Source organism: Montipora capricornis, chromosome 5 (genome assembly GCF_036669925.1).
Source record: "Montipora capricornis isolate CH-2021 chromosome 5, ASM3666992v2, whole genome shotgun sequence".
Classification (NCBI taxonomy): Eukaryota; Metazoa; Cnidaria; class Anthozoa; order Scleractinia; family Acroporidae; genus Montipora; species Montipora capricornis.
The window spans coordinates 406,886-432,238 of record NC_090887.1 but is presented as its reverse complement, the minus strand read 5'-3'; the positions used below and the strand labels follow the sequence as shown (position 1 = coordinate 432,238).

The 25,353-nt window shown below is 40.6% G+C and overlaps 1 protein-coding gene and 1 long non-coding RNA gene across 7 annotated transcripts in view; both read right to left on the bottom strand.

The window, feature by feature from the left end:
* The window catches only part of LOC138048970 (uncharacterized), a 30,339-nt gene extending 10,096 nt beyond the window's left edge, over nucleotides 1-20,243 (bottom strand). The window contains exons 1-7 of one of the 2 annotated variants that reach the window (XR_011132272.1): nucleotides 19,787-20,243; nucleotides 19,550-19,654; nucleotides 10,399-10,430; nucleotides 4,846-4,977; nucleotides 3,173-3,285; nucleotides 1,116-1,239; nucleotides 653-739 (exon numbers count right to left, since the gene is read on the bottom strand). This is a non-coding gene — a long non-coding RNA (uncharacterized lncRNA). The remainder of the gene's footprint in view (nucleotides 1-652; nucleotides 740-1,115; nucleotides 1,240-3,172; nucleotides 3,286-4,845; nucleotides 4,978-10,398; nucleotides 10,431-19,549; nucleotides 19,655-19,786) is intronic. The other variant, XR_011132271.1, reaches the window with a different exon arrangement.
* A 721-nt stretch (nucleotides 20,244-20,964) lies between these two features.
* The window catches only part of LOC138048968 (voltage-dependent L-type calcium channel subunit beta-2-like), a 28,909-nt gene continuing 24,520 nt past the window's right edge, over nucleotides 20,965-25,353 (bottom strand). For all 5 annotated transcript variants that reach the window (XM_068895038.1, XM_068895040.1, XM_068895041.1 and 2 more), the window contains one exon: nucleotides 20,965-24,997. In XM_068895038.1, the coding sequence (XP_068751139.1) occupies nucleotides 24,800-24,997 (198 nt within the window). In that variant the 3' untranslated portion in view covers nucleotides 20,965-24,799. The remainder of the gene's footprint in view (nucleotides 24,998-25,353) is intronic.

Sequence of the window (25,353 nt, the reverse complement as noted above, 5' to 3'; positions counted from 1 at the left end):
CCTTATTCATAAATGGCGGTCACATTTATAATATTCTTTTGTCCAAGTGCAAATTAGCCTACCAAGCCTCATTTTAGAGCAAGAATTCTTTTCAATTCACTGTATGGTATCGAGGCTTGGTAGGCTAATTTGCACTTTGACAAAAGAATTATAAATTGACCGCCATTTATGAATAACGTCTATAGCCCTGTGTCTTCACCACTACACTACAAAGACAAACATGCTCAACCCATCATTATAGTTCTTTTTGTTATTTGATTCTCCACAATAAGTCAATTGATATCCATGTATAATAACCACAAGTAATCCTAACCCGACCTTATTTTTTCTCTTGGCTTAATTTAGGCTCCAGAAATGGTTCTTCAATTCACCTGAGTGCCTATTCAACCCAAGTAAAATGGCGATGACCAATTTAACCTAGACAAAGACAGATTCAACCTGGGAATGGATTTTACCGGCAACATATACACTGGCTGAGAATTTGAAAAAAAAATTAACGTTGAATGAAGCATAAGAGGTCTGAAAACCCAACACAACGATCATTTAAAGTGAGGTGTATGAATTATTTACCCCTTATGATTACTAATGACAAAAGCATTGCCTAGGCAATACTGTGAAGCACTATACATATGAATTTTAAGTATTTGCCTACCTTGATGACTTTTAAGAGAGAATTAAATCTGTCCACTTCTTGTCCAAGCACTGTAGTCAAGGAATTAACGCATCCAATAGCATCAGTCTGAAAATGAACGTGACCATCACAAACACTGCCATTTTATGAAACAGTTGCGTACATCCAATCCTTCAAAATAGTACTGTTTGCTGAAAGACTTCAAACTATTTTGAGCCTCTTCAATATCATTGTTACCAAGCCATAGTATACTGACAGAAATTGAAAATTTGAAAGGGCCTAATGGATTAAAGTGACATGTATCGTTTAAAATACCCTCTCTTGTTAATGGAATGTTCACAAGTCTACAATTAACTCTCCTTAGTAACAATTACACACTTCCAAAAAGGGGCTACGGTTTGGAGGCTTTTTTAGAACATAGGCTTCAGTTTTAAGCCTATTATTGCTTGGTAAATGGAAAAATTGATACCATTTATGTCCTCACCTGAGCTAGAAAACTTGTAACCATTTTCAAGAATCCTGGACGAGAGAAGTCTTCCAAGAATGGTTGTCAAGTACTACTATCCAGAGCAACATCATCTCATCCACCACATGTGATCTGTGAAAAACTAAAAAAATAATAAAGATGTGAAAACTCCTGAGTTCCAGTTCTTAACCATGCAAGTGACATCTTGCTTAGTGCATTATCTACTATTACTGAAAAATACCAAATAAAGTTGTAAAACAGTCTTGAAGCCTGTCCAAGTTTCTCGAGTTCATTACATAATGCAAAGCAGTCACAGTTTCTTTTTGCCTGTCTCGCAAGACCACAATCCTCACAACATTTGTCACGTGTTCCACTCAAGCACCTTGCATGGATTGCGTTCTTACTTGACTGTCAAAGAGAAAAACAAGACTGATTGCATTCTTGTGTTGCCATGACCTTCTGAAAAGGTCGTCTTCCCAACAACACGTCTACAATAGTCAAGAATCTGTTGCTACCCTCACAGGAACAGTAATAAATTATCATTGAGAGCCCTCAATCCCAAATGCCCCAGGCAGATGTAAGTTATGGGAAGAGGTGAGCCTGGAGGCAAAAGGAGTGGCAGACATAGCAACTCGCTGGCCATCACTGTGGGGAGGTGGGAGGGTCAAATAAGTGAGCTTCCTTTAAAGTCAAAGAGAGGAATAAACAGGATAAAATGAAGCTATTTATACCAAAATGGAAATAAATTATGGAAATAAAGCTCTCCTATATATAGAATACATGCACAGAAATTTCCAACTTAAATCACAAGGGAATAAGAGGCGTTTGTACATGATGGCTCCCAATGGGAATACTACAATTATCTTTTCCCCAAATTCCAAATATAATTCCAACAACAAACTTCCCCCACCCAAAGCAAAATGAATGCAAGTAGTAGAAAACTGCTTGGAATGATAAACTTTATTGGGTTGGGGCACATGTTCCGTGCATCTTGAGATACTATGAGTGGTGCTAATTAGTACAGGGATATTTTTGTGCAGTTCAAAACTATGTGGAGAAAGCAGAACTTAGCAAGTGCTCTTGGTATCCAAAAAGAAAATAGGGAGTAACCATGCATTTTTCAGAGATAATTAAGCTTCAATTTGGAAAAGAACGACATACATTGCTTTGCATTTTGAAGCTTTCTACAAATATTGTTTATTAATTATCTTGGAAAAATGCATGGTAACCCCCAATTTTCTTTTTAGATTTCTATAACACTTGTTAAGATCTGCTTCTCCTGCATATTCAGTAACCCTCGCAAAAATACCTTTCAATTAGTAGGCACCATCCTTAAAGGCGTGTTTCCATAACAGAGCAAAAATGGGCGGAACAGATAAAAATCTCTGATAATATTTTGAAAAGAAACAGTTACTTTTCATGCCTTATGTGAAGGAATCATGGATGAGTTTCCGTGCAGAAAGGAACTCATTGTTTCTTAGTAAAAAATATCAAATCCACTCTGTTCTGTTTTTGCTCTGATGGCATTAAAGCAAAAAGGAACAAACTTACATTAAGGGCGCGTTCGATTGACCCTATTCCGGAATAAGAATACGTGGAGTGATGATTTAAAATACCATGTGTGGCGTTTTGCAGCAACAAGGACAATAAAGCCATGTTTAAAATAGCATTTTAGCAGATGTTTCACAATATTAATATGAATCTCCACAAAAACGAAGGATTTCTAACTTCTATTCCATGTATTCCTATTCCGGAATACGGTCAATCGAACGCGCCCTAAGTGTCTAGTTGTTCTAGCGCTAGAGCACTAATTGGGGACACTGGAAACTAAAATCAACAATTAACTCAAATCAAGTCAAGGTTGGTTTTTGAGGAGAGGGGAAAACCGGAGTACCCAGAGAAAACCTCTCGGTGGAGAGTAGAGAACCAACAAACTCAACCCACATATGACGCCGAGTGTGAGAATCGGACCCAGGCCACATTGGTGGGAGGCGAGTGCTCTCAGCAATGCGCCATCCCTGCACACCTTTATGATCTCTCAACAATAGTTGCAACTGCCATTTTATAGAACAAACCTTTTTGCTTAGTCAGTGATAAAGGTGATAGCATCCCAAGGAATCTGTTCTTCTCCTAACAAAATCCTTTAATTGTCCAGTGTGCTCTCTTGATCTGAGTTGTTGAACTTGTGCTGTGAACATGAAAGAAACAACAGATCAGTACCAGCATGACAATTGTTCTCAGGCCAAAATTTGAAATTAATTAATAAATTAATAATAATTAATAATAACAATGACAACAATTGATAACAATGATTATACTGATGATAATGATGATGATGTGGATGATGTTGATGATGATGACAATGATCAAAATGAAGATGATGATAATGACAATGACACTGACGATAATAACGATGATATGAATGATGCTGATAATCAAAATGAAGAGGATGATCAAGATGATGACAATGACGACAATAATGATAATGTTGATGATACTGATGATGACTAAAATTAAGATGATGATAATGACGATGACATTGACAACAATGGTGACGACGAAGATGAATAAAATCAATATGACGATAATAACGATGACAAATATTAATGATGATGATGTGGATGTTGTTGATGATGACAATAATCAAAATAAAGATGATGATAATGACGATGATAATGACGATGACAACAGCGATAATGATGATGACAATGACGATAATGATGATGACAGGGAGGATGTTGTCAATGATGACAATGATCAAAATGAAGATGATGATTATGACAATGACAATAATGATAATGATGACGATGACAAAGCTTAAAATGAGGATGATGATGATGATGGTGGTAGTGTTGGTGATGATGCTGATGCTGACGCTCATGTGTAATGATAATAAACAATAATTATATAGTGATTTAACAATGATAACTGCATCACATAACAATTTCTCAGAAATTGATAAACATCAGTGAAACCTTAGTGCATGGGTCAAAAAAAGGAAAAAAAAGAAAACTTTAAATCAAGAGAAAGTCATTAATAAGAGGAAGTACATTCAAAGTAATTGAAGTCAATTGGACATGATAACTAGCTTAATTGGATCCCACATGCATAGAGAGCATTTAAAATCAACCTTCAGAATAGCAGTAGAGCATAACAGATATACATGTGTACATGTATGGACATATGTGTGCCCCAAGTGTGCCATGGAAAGTGTTCGTATTACAGAAAACTTTCTGTTGCAAGAACGTTAGGTCAGTTCACAGCTATCACAGTGATGCACTGGGCTGATTCAGCAAACAATGGAGACAAACTACATGTAATACAAAACAGAAACAGTGAACAAAATCCCAATTAACACAATAGAGGTGCGTGCAATAATGATCCAATAAAAAAAGAGACGTGTGCATGGTGAGTGGGAAGTTTTTTCTTCAATGCCCCAACTAAATGACTAACTCTTTGTTCTTTCATCTGTTTCATACCCCAATCAAAGACTAAGAAATCTTTATTGCAAGTATTCCGGTGAGTAGGAATTTCCGCACTAAACATGTGCATTAGGTTTAGAGGTCTGAGTGTTTCTTGATCAAATTCTCTCGCTTTTTTCTTTCAACATGACTCTTTTAGATTCTCTTTCACAAAAGATGGTGATGACAAAATTATTTTGAGCTTCAAAATAATATCATTTTTGTCCTACAGTTAGACACCTAAAAATTAAGTATGTCAATCATGAAAAGTGTAATCTCCATTTTACCTGAACATAAGCCTTCTTCAACAAGATTGGTTCCATGGAAGTTCCAAGGCCGGGTCCACAGTCTCTCTGACTTCTTCCAAAAGCACAGGCATACCAATACGAATGCACTTCTCGAGCGTGTGCAGAAGAGTTCTGGAGAAAAAAGGAAATTAGAGGTCTTGAAGCTAAAGCTCTTGAAAGGCCTGATTTTTATTTTGCTATCCAAAGTGAAAACTTTGGATAATAGAAGCTGGTTCAATACCAAATAATAACCATCTTAGAGGGCAACTACATTACCTTAAATAAGAATTATATCTGCATGAAAAATAAAGACCAAAAAAACAGGAGAATGATTTTGCTTTGAGGATTACTAACCCAATGGTCGTGGGTTCAATTCCCACCCTAGTCAGAGTTTTTCTCTGTCCTTGTGTGGGCCCAATTCCATTAGTAGGGCTAATGCTCAGATGGTTTACATGGGTAGAAAATAGCATTTCACATTATGCTCTAATATTTTAATTCTGTTGAAATATAAGTGCCACATGGCCAACGTTTGCAAAAACGTTAAACCTAGCTTCCTCGGTTTTTCGGCACTTGAAAAACTGATATCACATTTACCGCGGCTTTTTTCGTGAAATTTAACATGGAATTTCCTCGTCAGGTGGTGAGTTTTCCTACAGAATACCACATCTCTCATCGCAGTAAGCTACACAGGGAAATATTTTGTTCTGATGTGCTACGACTTCCAACAACTACTTCCTATTATTGGTAGTTTTTAACAGCATTCATTATCAAGACTCTTCACAAGTTAAAATCTTTGTTTAATTTGTAATTTATGGTTGAGCGAGTGTGCCCTGAGAGGTTTTTCTCTGAGTACTCTGGGTTCATAAAAACCTTTTAGGGCAGCGTAGAGAACCAACACACTCAACCATAAATTACACCTAACTCCTAAGGGAAACTACTATTAATACAAAATGCTAATGCAAAACAATGAGGTAATAGCAATTGTGGGAAATTAACAGCAATCTAATAAAAACAGTAATGCAAGGGGAACAGGAAAAGTAAAAGTAAAAGATGTGTTAAATTAATATGTTTGAGTTGTTCGATAAGTGTGGAAGCTAGTTGATGTCAATGTTCCCAGAATGGTCACACAGAAAGTATACTATTTTACCCCAGAAGATGGCAAGTCCGTAGCAAAACAACAAGAATGAAGTGACTAAAAAACAAAATCTCTGACTTGAACTGGGCCAGACTGGAGAAAGTAGGTGGTTGGGGCCATAGACTTTTTGCTGTGTGGAATGTAGCGAGAAGTCAAAGTTCCCGTAGCTGTACCTAAGTCGGTGACTGGCCCTCCTAAGCGGTTTTGGTGCAGTAGTTCTTGTTTGATCTCCAAAATGACCTTCTCAGTCACAGGTTTCCTCTTCAGATAGCATTTGAATCCTTGATATTGTTGTGATCTTTGGATGGCCTGGTGTGGAGTGAAGATTTGGCTAAGTATAGGTTAACTGAGGTTGCGGATGCTTTTGACGGCAGAGAAAATTCTGTGGAGGCTGCTGGTCTTGAAGCCTACAGATCATTTCACGTGTTAGTCCTGCGTTTCCTGTGCCTAGGGTGCTTTGGGTCAAACCACTTCTATTATTATTATTTTGCTTGTGCAGAGTGATTCCAAGCTCTGATCCAGTTCCGTACTCACAACGGGCGGACCTATAAGACGTCGCTGATTCAAGTCTCACGCTGCAAGCTAGTGAACTCCATAAATGTGTTTTTGTTTTTGTTGTGTTCTTTTTACTATTACTGAGTAGTATCTTGAGGTGAGCAGTTTTATTAATATTTGCTTATTGTTTTATTATCTAGATGGGGGTTCGTCTAGATATTTATCTGGCAGTAATTGGACTTTTCTGCTCTTTTAAATTGCTTTATGCGCAGACCTTTCTATTTACAGTTTCCTTTGCCTTATTTTGTTTACATCTTGGCGCACTGCTTGCTATTTTCTTTTTAATCTGTTTAGACGTTCATATGAATCCCGGGCCTGAGCATTCTATGTCTTTGAAAGTCGGTCATTTGAATGCTCCCGGTGTTGTGGTCTGTCTTCTGTGGTGTATCATGGTTAGGAGGGTAAATGCTCGGAGATATTAGCTACACCAAGCTACTCTAAAATCCGAGGGTAAAGAAAGATATATGATATGATATGATGAAACATTTCGCGTAGTTCGAATGTTATTGAAAAGTTCAAGGAGATCACTTCCATTATTTTGAACGAAAATTTTAATATTTTTGCTTTGAGCGAGACATGGTCGAATGCTTCCATTCCAAATCACTTGTTTGATATTCCCGGTTTCCGTCTGTAAGATCGTCAGTGAACACACGCCATGTTTGATAGAACTGACTGGCTCGCGCTACGTGCGGAGGAATGGATACTACATCCCTCCCAAACTAACAAAAGCTTGTAACTCTGGCAAAGTTCAATCCAAACAAAACTTAAATCAACTGTTAAGCCAACACACAGTCCTTCAAATATGAAGGCTGGCGCCTTCCCCGTCTGGGTCTCATCACTGCTGGTCTGTCCACTGGTTGGAATTATCTCTGCACTGGGTGGCTCCATTGGCTTCTCAGCATTTTCCGTCATATCTGGCGGGTAAGGTGATGCACTGGTTGGAGTCTCGTTTTCTGGGATCTCAAGGTCTGGAACTGCCTGTGGTGTTTGTACTTCCTCATTCTTCTTTGGTTTCATTGGTGGTGTTGATTACTGCATTTGCCAGCTTAAATTGACTAGCATCATGGCAAACTGTTTGTCCATCTGTCACATGTCTGGCTGTTATTTGGGAACCACGAATGCTGCACACAACATAGAACACAGGTTCATAGGGTGTACTCCACTTGTTCTTCCTTGGTTGCTTGACAAGAACATAATCTCCTAGTAGCAGATTATTCTCTCTGGTCTTTCTTCCTTCTCTCTGTTGCTTCATTTTCTGCTGGTATTCTGCATCTCTGTGGTCTATGGTGTCATCCTTCTCATTTCTCTGTGTTTCAGGTTCAATGTATTCCAACTTCATTCTCACGGGTGTCCCCTTAAGGGCTTCATAAAGGTGCAACTCCTGTAGCTGGATGCGGCGTTGATCTGTATGAGCATGTCTTGAACTGCATTTCTTCTCTCAAGACGGTTTTTGCCTTGCAGATTTGCAATTTGTTCGGTCTTGTTTAGGTTTTGCATTAATCTCTCTGCTTCTCCATTTGCTCTTGGGTGGAGGGCTGTCACCCTGTGGTGCTGAAATCCTTCTTGCTTTGCAAATTCATTGAACTCTTTAGAATTGAACGGGGGTCCGTTGTCACTCTCAATTCTCCTCAGAGTTCCATATGTGGCGAAGATGTGCTTCAATCTCTCCTTGTTGGTCTGGAAGTCAGTTGATCTTACAGACTCTACCACTGGGTATCTGGTTCTTTTGTCAATCAGGACGAGATTGTAGTGTCCATCTGGGTATGGTCCACCATGGTCTATGGATACTGTGTCCCAAGAGCAGTTTGAGATGCTGGTCACCCTGATTGGTTCTTCTCTGTCTCTGTCTTTGGTCAATAGCTGTGTCTATCATGCTGTTCATCAGTGGGAACCAGTATTTTTCTCTGAGCATTTGCTTGGTCTTAGTTTTTCCTTAGTGTCCTAAGCTGTGTCCTAGTTTAACCACTTTCCTCTGAAGTGCTGGTGGTAGTACGATTCGACGTTCTCCGAAGATAAGTCCTTCTGCAACTGATAACTCCTGTTTCACATGTACACTGTAGGTAGTGTTTAAGGTCTTAGTCTCTCTTGTGTTTCTCCCAGTCCCCTTTAGCGATCCTCTTGGTTAATCGCTGCATGATCTCATCTTTCTGAGTTTTCTCTCTGATTTGTGTGACAACCACAGCATGCTCTGCATTCATGTTCCATCTGATGATCTTCTCAGTTATGTCATGCCCTGTCTCAGGCAGAGGGTGTCTGGAGAGGAGGTCTAAGGGATCTGCTTCATCCTTTCCTGGTTCGTACGCCAACAATTCTGAATCTGGGTGCTCCAAGTAGGTAAATTCTCAGTCTCTCCTTGGCCCATTTGATTGCCAAAGCGTTCTCCTCAGTTTGACTGTACCTCTTCTTGGTTTCTGTCATTGTTCGGCTGATGAAGTGTACCGGTTGTATGCCTCTGTCTGTCTTCTGGAGCAGGGCCGCTGATAATCCTTCATTGAAGCTTGCTTCTGTACAGAGGATTATGGGTTTGCTTGGGCCGAAGAATGCCATGGTCTTCTCATTTGAGATGGTGTCTTGTATCTTCTGAATGCTTCCTCTTCTTGTTTACCCCAGTGAAATTTGGTTTCTTTTTTGGTTAGCTGGTACAGTGGTGCTGCTATGGCTGCATAATTCTGTATGAAGCTGTCCAGGTAGCTTGCCATTCCCAGCAAACTTTGTACTGCCTCTTTGTTCTCAGACACTCCACACTCTTTGACTGCTCTTGCTTTGTCAGGTGATGGCTTCAGTCCATCCTTGGTGAAAACATGTCCGAAGAACTCAATTTGTTCCACTCCAAACTGACATTTTCCTCTCTTAAAGGTGATTCCATATCTCTTGCTCACTTTAGGACGGTCTCCAGTACTTCTCTATGTTCTGTCTGGTCTCTTCCTCCCAGGAGTATGTCGTCCCTTTGGTTTAAGCAATGGTGTATGTCCCCAAAGATTCTGAACATGGCTTTGTCAAAGACATCTTGCGACGATTTCGCTCCGAACACCAGTCGTTGGGGTCTGTAATTCCCCCAAGGTGTGCTGAATGTTGCTACTACTAATTCGACTGGACAGATCAGATGGTAGGCGTGCAGGCAGAGTGGCCTTGTATGTTTCGTCCGAATTTGCTCCAAGAAGAAGGTTTGATTTAGAAACAAATGAATTTGAGTTGCTTTGGGTCAAGGTAAAAATTATTTTTTTTACTTTGCTCTGCAGGGCCTGTTACAGGCCAGAGTTTGCCAGCAATGAAATGAACATACGGTTTTTGGAAAATTTGCAGTCTTGCATTGATAAAATTAATCAGGAACCAGACACTTTTCTTGTTTTACTGGGAGATCTAAAACCATTAAATAGTAAAATTCCAGTTAAAGTAAACAGGTGTCTTTGAAATCAAGGCTTAAAACTTTGATAGCTTTGTGTTTAGTTAACATAGGTTGGAAATCCAAAGAAAAACTGGAATTGATTATACTGTCATGCATCTTATTATGCACATGTCATGCACTTTCATTATAAAGACGAAAATGTGGAAGGGCTCAACATGGTGAAACGCTTTTATTTTGTTGACAGCACGCAGTCCATGGAAGTTTATCCCACTATCCTTACTTTTGAGTCTATAACGGGAGGAAACCTTCACTTTAAATGCGATTATCAGGGATATTGTTGGCGCGTGAGGCATGGGCCGCGAGGAGAGTGGGGGAGGGGCGCTGTGAAATGACGTCTTTCCCCATTCTCGGCGCCGCTTTGCCGCTGGTTAATTAATTTGCCTCTGGCGTCAACAATACCGCTAGCTACGCAGGCTCCCTCGGGATATTGAATCCTTGCACATAAATGATCACTTACCCAAATTCTACTGTGACGAAGATATCCAAGTACTGGCAAGAAAAAAAAAAGAGTAAAAGATTAAGGGAAAGGGAGAGATTTTGAATCAAGTTATTTGGAATAATCAATTTATTACTAGGTTGCCATATGGCATCTGGGTGGAATTTCTCTGTTTTATTATTTTTACCGTGTCAAGCAATCTCGTTCCCAGAGGCTGCGATCCTTTTGGTCGATTTTTCCCGCGCATGACAAAAGGGACCCCTGGGCACAAGGTTGCTGGACAAGAAAATGGAAAAGTTGCAGAATAGGTCTTTCCTGTCCCTCCTCTTCTAAGTATTGTCTTTGTGCATAGTCTTCTGCACATATTTTGGTAGGTTTCAAGGGGTAATAGAAATTCGTATTATTTTATCTGGTGAGCACAGCAGAATATTTAATTAACCTGCAATGGCGTCAAAGTCATTGTAACACGAATGACGTTTTAATGGGTCTTTCAAAAATATATACCCTTATAGAGCTCAAGAATGGAACGTCAATTGGATAAACAAGACAGGTGGTGAAAAATTAATACCTAGAATCTTAAAAGCGACAATGGTCTTCGACGACAATAGACCAATTTCGTTATATTAAAACTCAATCCGAAACAAAAGACATCATCTCGAGGCTCTGGGGAATAAACTCATACAAATCCTTATATTTATTCCCCAGAGCCTCGAGATGACGTCTTGTTTTTGACTAAAATAATGTTAATATATCGAAATTGGTCTATTGCATTTCGCTGTTGGATATCAAAGTGAGCTTTGTTTCTAATATTTTACTGTCGTGTTATGTACAATACTGAGACCAAATGGCAAATTCTATATGTGTTTAACAAACATTGAAAAAATTGAACGCCTTGAATGCATCTGTGTTTACTTTCAAAGTTGCATTTCAGTTGTCTGGCTGTTTACATTTATTTTGCACTCAACTCTGCACAGTCTTCAGGCAAAAAAAAATGGAAATGTGAAGTGCAGCAGTATCCGTGGCAGGTTAACCCCAGATCCTTCTTTCTTGTGTAAGCGGTGTCTGGACATAGCCCGTCCTATCGATGGAAGGCCATTTGACTCAGTCACTGTTAATGAGCAACATCTCGATGTTGTGGACTGTTTTTGTTATCTTGGTGACACCATTGCTGCAAGCGGTGGCTGTGAAGCTACCACTGTAACAAGAGTCAGAGCCGCTTGGGGGAAGTTCAGAGAGCTTCTTCCTCTACTCTGTTCAAAGAGTTTATCCTTACACACGCGGGGTAAAGGGTATAACACCTGTGTCAGGGGCGCCTTGCTATATGCATCTGAGTGCTGGCCCCTGAGGCAAAACGATCTGGCACGGCTACTTAGGAATGAAAGAGCTATGCTCCGCTGGATCTATGCCATAAAACCTACCAATAACATCAGTACACAGGACCTCCGCCTGAGGTTGAACATAGAAGATCTTGGTGCTGTCCTCAGGCGGAAGCGTCTTAGATGGTTTGGCCATGTCCAGCGGAGTGAAGAATGGATTGGGAGAATAGGTGGCATGAGGGTAGACGGTCGTAGGCCCCATGGACGGCCACGGAAGACATGGCGGGAAGTCTTATCTGAGGACCTTAGGGAGTCCCGACTGATGCCGGAGGATGCGACAGACAGGAAGCGTTGGAAGCAAATGACCATGCGCCGTCAGACCCGCGATGCAGTGGATAACTGACGTAAAAAGGATAGTGAGTGAGTGTGACAGTGAAGAATTATGTGAAAGAAAGCTTGTTGTCTATTTTGTGCTTCATTATTCACCGAAAAGGTTCGTCAGAAAAGGGTTTGATCCTGAACTGAGAAATTTATTTAATTGCACGTGGTTTTTGACACCGTGACGGATTGTGTTTCTTGTTTGCACGCACGCAATTGAATTTTGCCTCTAACAAGATGACAGGAATTTGTAGTGGTGTTCTTTCTTGCAAATGATTAATAGGTAGCCATATATTTTTTAACGTCAGAAAAAGATTTGTTTAGGGACGCTAGTGTAAAATAAAGTTATTGTTAATTTGAGAAGCCAATATTTCTTTAACTTTCTCTTTAAAAACAGATTTTCCTTAAACTTTTTTTCAACCTATTCACTTGAAATATTATTTCTCACCAAGTCCAAATGAACACCCAAAAATAAAGATTTTATTTTACAGTGGAATATGTTTTTGTAATTTAATATTCTGTCAAAAATTTGCATAAGAAGCTTGAAATAAACATCGCAATGTACAAGCGAAATTCAGTCGCATTTTCTCTTCGCCAAATTATCCTTTGCATTACTCCTAGGAAAATCCAGTCTCCGCACCTTCATTACAGTGTTCCAGATAAGAGTCGGTCTCAGGTCAATAACCCGACAAAGAAGGCTTCCTGACCCGACAGATAAAATGTTAATATTCCGTTAAATATTACAACAAAATTTTAAAACGTACAGTTTTAGATTAACAATCTTCCTTGTAGTTCATTCGATGTAAACAACAATGTGCACCGTTGTGGTTGCCAAGCACGTGATCAATTTCTTCCTTTTAACATAACATAACCTTCCCCTTGATTTATAGAAGTCAGAGACTGCAGAAATTTCAGTGATTTACAATCAATTGTCATTAATCTTTCGCTGAGAATTCCAAATTCGAAAACTATGTTATTTTTTTTCTTCATCTGTCTTTTGGCTTGCCTTTTACTGGTAACTTCCGGCTTTTGCGATACTTTTTGGTGCAAACGTAAAGCCAAAAAATTTTGACCTGGCCATCAGATTAGACTGAAAAGAAGAGGAATTATGAAACGGAAACAACATGTTCAGTCCTTCCTTAGTGTGGAATAAACGTTTGCTTATTGCAACTGCAAGACATGAAGGGAAATGTCTGTCAGAGCAAATTGCAGCTAGTTTTTTTGCAGACTATTAAACTAAAAGAAGAAACAAGTGAGTTTTATTCAAGAGCGTGTTTTGTTATGGCCTGCAAGCAGGCCCATCCATAGAAATAACGTGCGGGTCGAAATGTAGGGGCTGGGTTTCGAAACTGGCAAACAAGCCCCTATATTTCGACCATGCCATTTTCAACAGAAGAGCCTGCTTGCATGCTAGTTTTCTAATCTTTGAACTGAATTTATTACCAAATCTTAAAAGGGAAAAAGACCTCAAAACGGGACAGGAGATTACAAAATAATGCAACGTGTGAGCCACCACGTCTGGGTGACCTCCCACTTGAAAAAATTAACTGGAACACTCAGCTGCAGTTCAATACCACCCAACTCAGTGCCTTCTGTTTTTGTGGAACACATACCACAGGCAACCAAGTTAACGCTAAAAAAATAGAGCATCTAGTTAAAATAAAACGTTTGTGTTTTTCCCAATGTGAAAGTAATACAGAGTTTACGGAATCCTAACGCCTGACTGTTTGGTCAAAGAATGAAAGTATAGCTTGATTTGAATTAAAAAATTTTCAAATAAATCCATTGTTGAAAGCAATTTTACGCAATACTACCACCTGATTTCGGATATACCAAGTGAACGGAAAGCGAGTTTAAAAGGAAAGCTCAATGTAGTGCCACAGAAAACATCCAAACTAAAATAGCCTGAGGAGCTTTATGCGTGCAAAATAATCTCCAGCACCTTGATTGAACAACATCCTTCTACTGCAGGTTTAACAATAAAGGAACTAAATTTCAATGCACTTGATCAACAACTCCCTTGCTTATTAAGAAACAAACTTAAGGAAGTAAAGATATCCGTGTCTCAGTAAAAATAAAGATATATGAAATGAAGAAAACAAAAACCAAACCCTTAACATGTCCCTATTGTACCAATGTGGACAGGCACACTATATATATGTTATTTGCCAGCTGGGAGGTCTGGCGCTAATCGTATGGCCCCCAAAAATATAACAACATGCAATAACATAGGTATTACGGCGTTTCTTGCTACGCCCGTTTACAGCATAGTTGAGTTATTATTCATTTCTATCGGAAGTTTCACTCATGCACACAACGTGTTATATATGCTGTTCCTTGCTAGTTGTATTCATTCCCTGAAGAAGTCTCAGTAAGAGGCGAAACGCGCCGGAAATAAACGAAAAAAGCGTACAACTACAAGAAGTCTTCCTTTGTGCTGCTCACTAGGTTTCGTTAAAAAATCAGTTCACGCAGGTTCACTAAGCGTTTTCTACCATTGAGATCTTATGCAGGGCGCCGCTTCTTATTGCATAAAGCCATTCACGACCACACGGAATTTGCTTGGGCGCTGCGGTCGTACGTCACGGCGTGACCTTTGGCCATCTCCGATCCCCGTACAAGAATCACCTGGCGGGAAGCTTGTCCTTGACCGACCTTGGACAGCGTATCCTTTGCACAGTTTCATATGGGACAGGGCATTTCATGCATTTGGACTTAAGAGCTAACTAGCTCAGTTGTTAGGTCGCGTAGCGCGTCTTGCTCGTATTCTGTCCGGCTTTTAGCGTTATGGCCGCGTCATAGGCTCTCTGATGCTTGGTTGTAGTTTGTTTCTAGTTTTGCTTTGGGCCATGAACTCGACTATAAGCATCTGTTATTTAGCTGGGCCACACGTACAACGTACACTTGTCTGGTAATATTATTGATACTACTATTACTATTCTCAAGAGGCTTAGGCCGTTGGTATATTAAGTGACGTGCATTGGAGTTTGCTTTATTTATGTATCGGCGTGGCGTTAGCGTGTATTTTTCTCTTTTCATTTGCTAGCATGTTGCGTGGACTTGTTTTGTACAGTTTTATGTAATTATGTAGTTTAATATAATTACTTAGTTTACGAGGAGCAAGCGTTATACTTCTGTGCATTGATGTTTAGCGTTGCGTTCCACCTTAGAGTTGCATTGCGTTGTATTTTCAGCATTGTTTAGCGTTGCATTGCGTGCCATTGCATTCTTAGCATTCGTTGTATTCTCAGCGTTGTTTAGCGTGGCGTTGTAGTCTCAGCGTTGTTTAGCGTTGCGTTGCATTGCAGTGTATTCTCAGCGTTGTTTTTTTTTTTTTAGCGTTGGGGATAGCCCGTCTTATATGAATAGTTCATTACAAGAAATGCCGATGTACATAGTAGGGAAAGCAGACAAGCCTGTTTCGTGGTCGCCCACTCATCAGGGGATTTTTTATATATATATGTATCTTGGCAGTTGGGGGTTGGTGTAGTCTTGCAGGGTTGCAGTCTTGTCAGTTCATTTTATATGCCAATTGTTAGGGGTTGGGTTGCTGGCCAACGGCACGTTAGTTCTGGGCACCTGACCTCCACTTGAGCCAACTGTTGTTAAATGGGGTTAACAACGAGAGCGCTTGTGTTCCCTTGAGGGTCTTGGGGGAATTGTTATGCACAAGTCTATGCATGCGCCTCGTCGGCATTCCTTCAGGCTAGTGGTGTTTCATGAAGCACTGGTGCCAGTGCATCCATCAAGGGTCTGCTTTCCCTTGCATTTTGCTATGTTCATTCCTGTACATGTGCCAGTGCTGTCGGCGGTCTTCTGTTATCCCCAGGTGCCTGGGTGCTTCCTGTTTGTTGTAGTGTCTGTGTTCCCTAGAGGGTCTGCGGGATTTGTATGCACGCATGCCAGTGCACACGCCTGTGTCTACTTTCCTCCGTGCCAGCTAGGTGCTTGTGCTAGTGCATCAGTCAGGGGTCTGCTTTCCTGTACATTTTCCTGTGTTTGTGCCCTACGCCAGTGCATGCTGTCTGCTCACATTGGTAGGCCTGTGCGGTTGGGGGCGGTTTTCTGTTGACTACCTGTATGTGGATCCCTCATGTATGTTGTGGTGTTTGTGTTCCCTGGAGGGTCCGCGGAACTTTCCGCACACACGCCAGACCATACGTTTTAGGTCTCCTTTCCTTCCGGCCAGCAGGGTTTCGCTAGGCCCTTGAGCCAGTGCATCAGTCCGGGGTTTTGTATTTTCTTCTATGTTTGTTTGTGCACCGGTGCCAGTGCATGCTTTTAGCTCACTTTGGTAGACCTGTGCAGTCTGAGGTCTTCTGTTGTCCACCTGCACGTGGATCCCTCGTGTTTGTTGTACATTTGTGTTTCGCGTAGAGTCTGTGCACACGCGCCAGTGAATCCACTGATGTCAGCATTCCTTCATGTCAGCAGTGTTTTGTGCAACATGTGCGCTGGTGCATTCATCAGGGGTCTGGGTTCCCTTGCATTCTGCCATGTTCGTTCGTGCCACTGAGCCAGTGCATGGTTATAGCCCGCATTGATAGGCCTGTGCAGTTGGCGGTCTTTCGTTGTCCACATGGGTGTGGATCCCTCTTTTCGTGTAGCTTGTTTGTTTCCCGAAGGGTCTGCAGACTGGTTATGTACACGCACCAGTTCATATACATGTCTACTTTCCTTCCTTGCTAGCAGTGTCTTGTGAGGCAATGGCACCTGTGCATCAGTGTAGGTCTGCCTTCGCATGCATTTTGCTGTGTTCTGTCGTGCACCTGCGCCAGTGCATGCCTTGAGCTTATGTTGGTTACCTGTGCAGTCGGCAGTCTTTTGGGATCCACCTGCATGGGGATCCCTTGTGTGCGTTGTAGCGTTGTACGAATTGTGATGCACACATGCCATACACCTATATAAGTGTTCCTTCGTGCCAGCAGTGTTTTATGAGGCGTCGGTCAGGGGTCTGCATTCCCTTGCATTTCACTGTGTTCGTTCATGTAGCTGCGCCTGTGCATGCCTTTCAGCTAGCATTGGTTAACCTGTGCCTTCCGCGGTCTGCTGTTGTCCACATGTGCATGGATCCCTCGGGTTGGTTGTAGTTTCTGGGTTGTTCTGGCAGTTTGCGGTTAGCACATTGCAGTGGTCTAGGCCGTTAGCGTGGTCATGAGCAGTTCTTTGGCTGTTGGGTGCCGTCGGATATGGGCGATTCGGGGCTCTTGCTTAGGGGCCATGAGCCACTCTCTCCAAGCCATCTAGGCTCGGAGGTCCTCTGGCTGGGCGTGGGGGCTCATGGCTGGGTTGTCAGGTTTTGCCAGCCATCGGTGCAGTCTCCATATTGGAGCTGGCTGCCAATAGTGGAAGCTCCAGGATGTTTTGGGCACCCAACCTCCAAAGAGCGACGATTTTGTTTAATGAGGTTAAGCGAAGTTTAACCAAGTAAACAACTAGGAGCGACTACAGCCAATTGGTCAGTGGTTGTAGTATACTGGCGCATGCGTGGAATACCTCGTGCTTTGGGCTGTATCGCTTATTTATCAGTGTGGCGGGAAGTAGGAGCATTGTGTGTGGAGCGTTTAGCGGTTTTTGTTCCCTCCCTCCCCACCCTCTGCTTTCCACTGTGTATCAGTGTGACGGGTGCCCATTCTTCTCGGGGGCGTGGGGGCTCATGGCTGGGTTGTCAGGTTTTGCCAGCCATCGGTGCAGTGTCCATCTTGGAGCTGGCTGCCAATAGTGGAAGCTCCAGGATGTTTCGGGCACCCAACCTCCAAAGAGCGACGATGTTGTTTACTCATGTTTACTAACGAAAACATGGTTGCATCACAGAGGAATTAACTTAAGGTAAATTTCCACCAACACATCACCACAGCAGCAGACGGTCAACTGGAAGTAGAGCTGTTTGCCAATCGCTTTTAGTTATTTTGGATCAAGATTATCCGCAGTCCTACATATTTAATGAGATATATTTGCCAGGCAATGGCGCATAAATGTAGGTAAATGTATAAGAGTGTAGGTTGATGCACAGGAGTGTAGGTAAATGCATATAAGTGTAGTGTAGGATACTCTTTGTGTTATTATATATGGTGTACTATGTTATTAGTGCTCTATGGGAGCTAGCATGAAGTTTTTGCCGGTGGACGGGTAACCCGTCCCCCATGGCTCAGGGTGCACAATTCAAACATGAAACGAGGGGAAAAAAAACCCCTCAAATCTTGTTTGAATCATGTAGTAGCCGTGAGCCATGGGGGAGGGGACTAGATCTTGGCATGAATTCATAATGATGAGGCTAGCCCATGCAAATGGTCAAACTTATTTCCGGATATAAAATGGAAGTCAATATGATAATCGCAGTTAGACAGGCAAATTAAGCAGTTACGTGCAAGCCTGACAAACATATGAACGAGGAGGAAAAATAATCGTCTCATATCCGAGGTTTTGCACACTCCTTGATGACTGCGCCACAGGGACAGGATGTGAGTTATGAGCAGAATTTAGACAAATAAAAAGATGAATTAATTAAGGGCAAACGTATTTCCGGTTCCGGCCAGAAGTAGCTCAGAACTGCTATGAGGCATGGGTACAAGGGAGAAGACTATCGGCCAAAAGTAGATCATAAGTGTGGCACTGTCTTCTAAATTTCATTGCTCACATGAAAAAAAGCGGAAATATGGAATTATAAAAACGCCAACAGCTTAAAAAGTAGTTTGTCTAAATAACGCTGTGTAAATATTTTTTCTACCTATACATGCTTAAGCGGCAGTCATTAGTACTAAGTTTAAGTTTCATTTAGATCACAATTTGTAATTAGATTTGTATAGTCATCTGGGTAATGCCGATTATAAATATTGTATGGGTTTGGGTTAGGGTTAGGGTTAGGTGTTTAAACTCAGTAGGGGACATATGTCCTCCTGTTTAGCACCTGTATAGCCTGTGTGACAGGCGCTAGAAAGGGGAAGGGAGAGGGGAAAACTGGGCACGCGCAAAACGCACAGAGCGAGTGAGAGGGGAAGAGGAAGCGCTTGCAGCCACCGCATTGTTTATTTTGTCTCACCCCCTCATTAATATGCAAACGGCTAACATCCACAACCGTCTTAAAGAAAAGAAAATCATGAAAAATGTAAATGGCATACAGTGGATAAATTTCACTAGCCAATTATATAAAGCAAATGCTAAAATTTTCTTGTCTGCAATAGACAACTGCTCGCAACCAATATTAGAGCCACTGTCTCGTCCTTACGCCTAGAGTTGATTTTCATTAACAAATGGTAAACCATGGTATGATTATACCAGACTAATTCATTGTCAAACAAAATTTTGCCGCTATCTGTTGGATTTAGCACCAAGAAGAGAGTGCCAGATTGTGGAACATGAACATCAAAAACCTTTAAAATTATTGCCACTGGTTTCATAAAAGTATTTTAAAAGTAAAAAATGCACTGTAGATCCAACTAGAAAAGCAAAATATCACAACTTAAAACTTGTCAGGTTACCTTTCTTGAAGAAGGAACGAAGAATAGCGAGCTCTCCGTACGCTCAGGACTCTAAATGCGATAGTGCCACCTTGTGAAACCCCAGATCTCTTTCCCTTCAATTTCCTGTATAGCCAAAAAAAAAATATGAGTTGTTGATCTCAAGGAGCGACATATATACCACGAGTTACACCTCTAGATCTGAATATTCTTTACTTTAAATCCTCTCAGAATATCCATAGCATAAATATTGCTCACCTCAAACCAGTCCATGTTTCAATCGTGTGTGATTCATCGACCACACAAGCAACCATTCGTCGTGAAAACACAGTAGGAACCTCTTGTCACGGGCACTTTCCGCAGAGGAATAAACAATGTGATATTTTCCATCCTTGACCTCTGTTAAATCAGCGAGCTCATAAACTCATACTCTCCACTTCAAAAATTTGGTCGTTAACAATGCTAATAAGAGGGCAAATTACTAGCACGGAAGTCTGAGCGTGGCCATTGCGATTTCTATTTTGTAATATTAAACACCAGCAACTGGAAGATGAGACTCTTTCTATACAGTTGTTTCACCGCTTTCCTCTGTTCATCTTTCAAGGTTATTTTGCGACCTTTATCTTCTAACTCCAGCAAGATTTCCTCCCAAATTTACTCAAACTCAGTTCGAGTGCATCCGCCATCTTGATTCTCAAATGGCTACCAAAACATCTCGACCAATCAGAAGGTCGTATCAAGCAATGATTGACGCATAATTTAACACAAACCAATGGCGATTTTTCTTTCGTCGGCGAACGAGAAAGCCGAAACAAACAATGCGCTGGCTGCACTCGCTGCAGGCGCTTCCTCTTCCCCTCTACCTCGCTCCGCGCGTTTCGCGCGTGCCCAATTTTGCCCTCTCCTTTCCCCTTTCTACAATTGTAGCGCCTGCCACGCAGGCTAGCACCTGTACAGTGTACAAATAAATAAATAAATAAACAGCCTTTCAAACATTTCTGAACTTCTTTTCAACGTACTTTATCTCGGTCTTTCTCGACTAGTTGTTTGAAAGATGGAGCAATTGTTTCTTTGCTTTTTGTGGCATCATTGAAACATAAATAACATCGTTCCCAGCTCACTTTGCAACGAATATTTTATAGCCTTCCAGACCACTATATGAGTGCCTACACCAAGTAGTTACCGCCTTCCAGATCATCCGCTGTATGCCGGTTGATCCAACGGATTGAAATCTACGTAGCGCCAAGGATAGGGTTGGAGAACGGGGATCAACACTTTTGGTGTCAGTTTATCCACATGAAATGGGCCATTGTTGCTTTCAATACCAATGGAGATCATGATCACACAATTTTAAGGGGCAAAATTAGCTGATAGCATCGCAAATGAACAAAGTTAAAGACAACAATGGGCCATTGACTAAACACCTATGACACAAGTTAGATATCAATGTTTATTTGGAATTGAGCCAGCTAACATGGGATAACAAAAGATTTCCCATATTTGTCAGTGTCGAAGTAGGAAATCTCCAAACTGTACAAAAGGGACATTGTGCAATGAAAAACAAACACCAAAAACACTGATTGCATAACATTTTTTGAACAGAGGATATAGAGCTCAACAGTGCAAAACTATAATATATATTTACTTTGAAGAAACAATGTCACGGCAGAAATCAAATGGCTTCACTTTAGGTCACACATTTTAAAGGTAACCAAAGCCAATTTTAGCAGTAAATGATATTCAAATTTAGTTTATGGAGATCTTTTAAAACCGGTCTTCAAGTTTTAATCATTTCGCATCCTCAGTTGTAGGCTACGAAAAAGTTTCAGTAAATTGTTATGGTTCTTGGCAACGAAACTGGAGCAATGTTGACATAAAAGTACGCTTCCGAGGAACACTTCGATAGCGTGACACTGCTTCTTTACGCAGGTAAATACGAGAGGCAAACAAAGAATCGACTTTCAACAAGGTTCTAAAAAATTAGAAGAATAATCCGAAGTTTCTGTACGCCAGTACTGTTGAGCGAAGGCGATTCCTAGAGATCTGATGTGCAACATTCACAAAACAGAAAAACTGAAATTAATTTTCCTTGAGCTTGGTACCAGTTTCTTGAAACTGAATAAACAGACGAAACGAAAAAGCAAAGGCGAAAGCAAACAAGCAAAGACCACATCACATCAGTGCAGATTTCTTTCCTAACAGAATTTTTTTAGTCGAGGCAAAACTAACACAGGCTGAATTCAGGCCCAACCCCAAAATGGAAGCCTCACGATAAAAGAGCATAAAGCAAAAGAAGTGTTAAAACCAAACCAGGAGTAAAATTCCATAAAAAATGTTTCAATAAATGATACTTGCAGTTTTCCCAATAAGCCTCTCCACGATCTACATGAATCCATTCCTTTCTGTACAATGCCACACTTCACTAAGTGCTTGGCAATTTCGTAAAAAATATCTATATCTACTGTCACAGCTGTAACTTTGAGAGAGTTGCTAAGCATAACCAGTAATTTTAACTACACAATTGTTCCTGCTTGAACTTGCAGAGTTCTATAGTGATAAACATTGCTAAAGACTAATTTAATGGAGTAAAGTCATATTACTCCCTTTTTGTACCATTTACTGGAGTGAAATGTCTCACGCCAATATTGTCAAGGGCTATTCTCAACTAAATGCCATTAAAATTAGTTAAAATAGAGTTGAACATTAATCAAATGGATGGCTCCTGTAAATGGACACCTGCCAACAAGATGGGAAAACCGGCCGTCTCTTTCATTATTTGTACATTGGATAGCATTGTTTCCTCTATGCAAAAGGAAAAACATATATTTAAAACTAGTTATATGCTGGTTCAAAAAAGTGAGATGGCTTTTGTGGAGATTGACCAACTAAAAGAATGAACACTTCCCCAAGACGAGCCAACAGGGACAAAGGTATACAAATATTGTTCAATTTTTTCAAAGAAAAAGACCCTCACATAAGCTTATCAGTCTCTGCAACAAAAAAAAGCTGTGTAATTGAAAACACTAAATATACCACAGAAAGTTGCAACAGTCTCCCTTCACAAGAAGCTCATCCATTATCAAGCTTTCGTAATAGGCCATTTCCGATTTGCTGTTTGTCTCGGTTTTGAAGCAAGTCTTGGTGCTCAACTATTGTAAGGGAAATGAGTTTGATTTGCATAAGAATACGCACCTTTTTTTGAATGGTTGTGCACCAGGACTCGCTTTGAAACTGAGGCATGTAGCAACTCGGAAATCGGCTATTCTTCTACGATACCATCAAAAAATGTACATCAAAATTAGATTTAAGCTTTTAGCTTGGAAAAATCTCACTAGCCCACCACCTGGGTGCAACCAATAGAAATCCTTGAGCAGCAGCCAGACCCATTTAACTTAGCACGTGGATGTATAAGAACCAAGAACCAAGAACCAAGAGACCATTTTTAAAAAATGTGCAGTCCTAACCCTAACCCATCTCTTTGAAGTGGGAACCTACAAACATGTATTCTGGTACAATTCAGATTTGAATGCGCACTACTTATTCCTCGGTAAGGTAAGAGTATTGACCTTTTCCACCTCCGTTTGCACAAAAGAACAAATAGCATCACAGTTCAGTATCAAGCCTCCAAAGGTAACTCAAACCAAGTGATAACTATGTGCAAAAAATTAACCCTCTGATAAATCAGAAGTAACCCTGTCAATTGCTTACCGTTCATTTAACCCACTTACCCTTAGGAGTGAGACTTGCGGATTTTACTTTGTCTAACGCCGGACGATTTTACTCGTCAAAGGGCGATTGGGCTCTGTTATATTACAAACATAAGTAAATATCGTTCATTGTTCAGTAAAGATACCAGTAAGGAAGCCTGAAATGCGAACTCTATTTATTTGCATTCTTTCATGTGCACATACTTCGCAATCAGATGCAAAAACAACAGACATATTTTTTAGTCTCCTTCGCAGCCGTTTTTTGATACTACTGGTGCATGAAAGAATGCAAAAAACTCAATTTTTTGAACATCGATGGTACCCACGCCTCAAGAACTTCAAAGAAGTCACAATTTGGAGACGTTGTAGTGTGACGATAACCATAAGAATAACAACAACAGCAACAACAATAATATAAAGTAGCTAATAAGAAATGGCACAAGGCCGAGATGTCCTCTCACTTCTCTCTATATACTAGCACTGAATGCTACATAACCACTGTGTGCCGTCTCTGTGACAAGGGGAATCCATGTTTGCGGAGCGAACGATTAAGTGTGATATTCCAGAAAACCGTCAGCACTATTTGTTTCAACAAAACTATGGATCTATTTGGTTGAAATGTTTACCATGAATTGATAGTAGGCGGAAAGAATAAATTGTGACTCGAAAACTAAATGTGTAGTCGACTTTTTCACAAACTTCCCAGCAATAAAAATCCAGAGTTAGATCCAATGTATTTTTCTGTTTTTTCCCCATCGTGTGGCCTTTTTTAAAAAAGAACGACATAATTACTTTCGATTACTTTTGAACTACAAAGATGCTACTTGAAAGTTTGACAGTCGAAGATACAAGTGCAATTAAATACCGCAAATATGTACCTTTTAACTTAGCGAAATAAAAAAAAGAAGACATCTCGTCTTATGGCCTCCTAAACCTAACATACATTAAAATAAACGTGTGATTGCCTGGGTACCAAGACACCTACAAGAGCAAATGCATTCTTCTTCTTCCACCCTGTACTCTCATGGCCTCAACCATCCAAATTTTGCCAAAGGGCTAAAAGCTTGGTTCTTTTACTACTGAATATACTTGTGGATAAGTATAATTAAAAAAAGCATTCTTTTCCTTAACTGAGATATCTAATCTATCTTTCTCTCTAGTGCTTAGTTCATTAACTACGAATAAATGATTTACTTTTTCTCAGCGTCAGTACATGTCAAGCAAGGCTCCCATTTCCATTGTCTTCTTCCATGTGGGCAAGGCCATAGCACAGCATACTATTTCGTCTAGCCAGAACATGTTATACTTTGTAACATAAACAAGGGTCTGCGCTGAAGCAATGATATTGCAGCAGGCATCAGAAAAGGCCCTGGCCGCTTTAAACATCCACTGTACAATGCGTATTGCCACTCGATGTGTTGGAACTGTACTGTGAAATGTTTGTATTCTGTAACACCAAGCCATGATCTAATTCAGAGACCATGCATCTTGGGTAAATGCTGTCCAAAATATTTTTTGGGCACAATAGAGTTGCACTGAAAGGCAGACCACATTGTTGGAAACATCACAGATAAACACTGGGCCTTTCGTTAGAGTCCACTGTGTGATACTGTTGACTTGAAGGTGATGGCTGAACATTTGGCAGCCTGCTTCCAGGTTGATTAGGTGGATGTGTGGCTCTCCAGTAACTCTCAAGAAACTCTCCTAAGTGATCACATGCGTCATCAAGTTGAGCTTCATCCAAAACAAGATCATATGATTCCTTTATAAAAAGAGAGATAAAAATCGTTATCTTTAATAAAGGTACGACATTTTTTAATTTCCAAGACATGTTTCGGTGTTACAAACATCATCGTCAGTTACAGAAGGTTTGAAAAACCGTTAGGACATTTTATCTCCGATTCACTATCTGGAGAATTTCTTTGCTGAAGGATTCCAAAACGGTTCTTGTTGCCAGTGGTAGATGTCCAAAAGGGAAGAAATTAACCCTGGGTCCAACTTTTTGACACTGGATATGGACCTCGATTAGCTCAAAGAATATCCTGAACATTTTGAAGATTAAAATTGAAATCTTCCCTTATGAAACCTAAACTGTTGAATGGGGGTAGGGGATTAGGG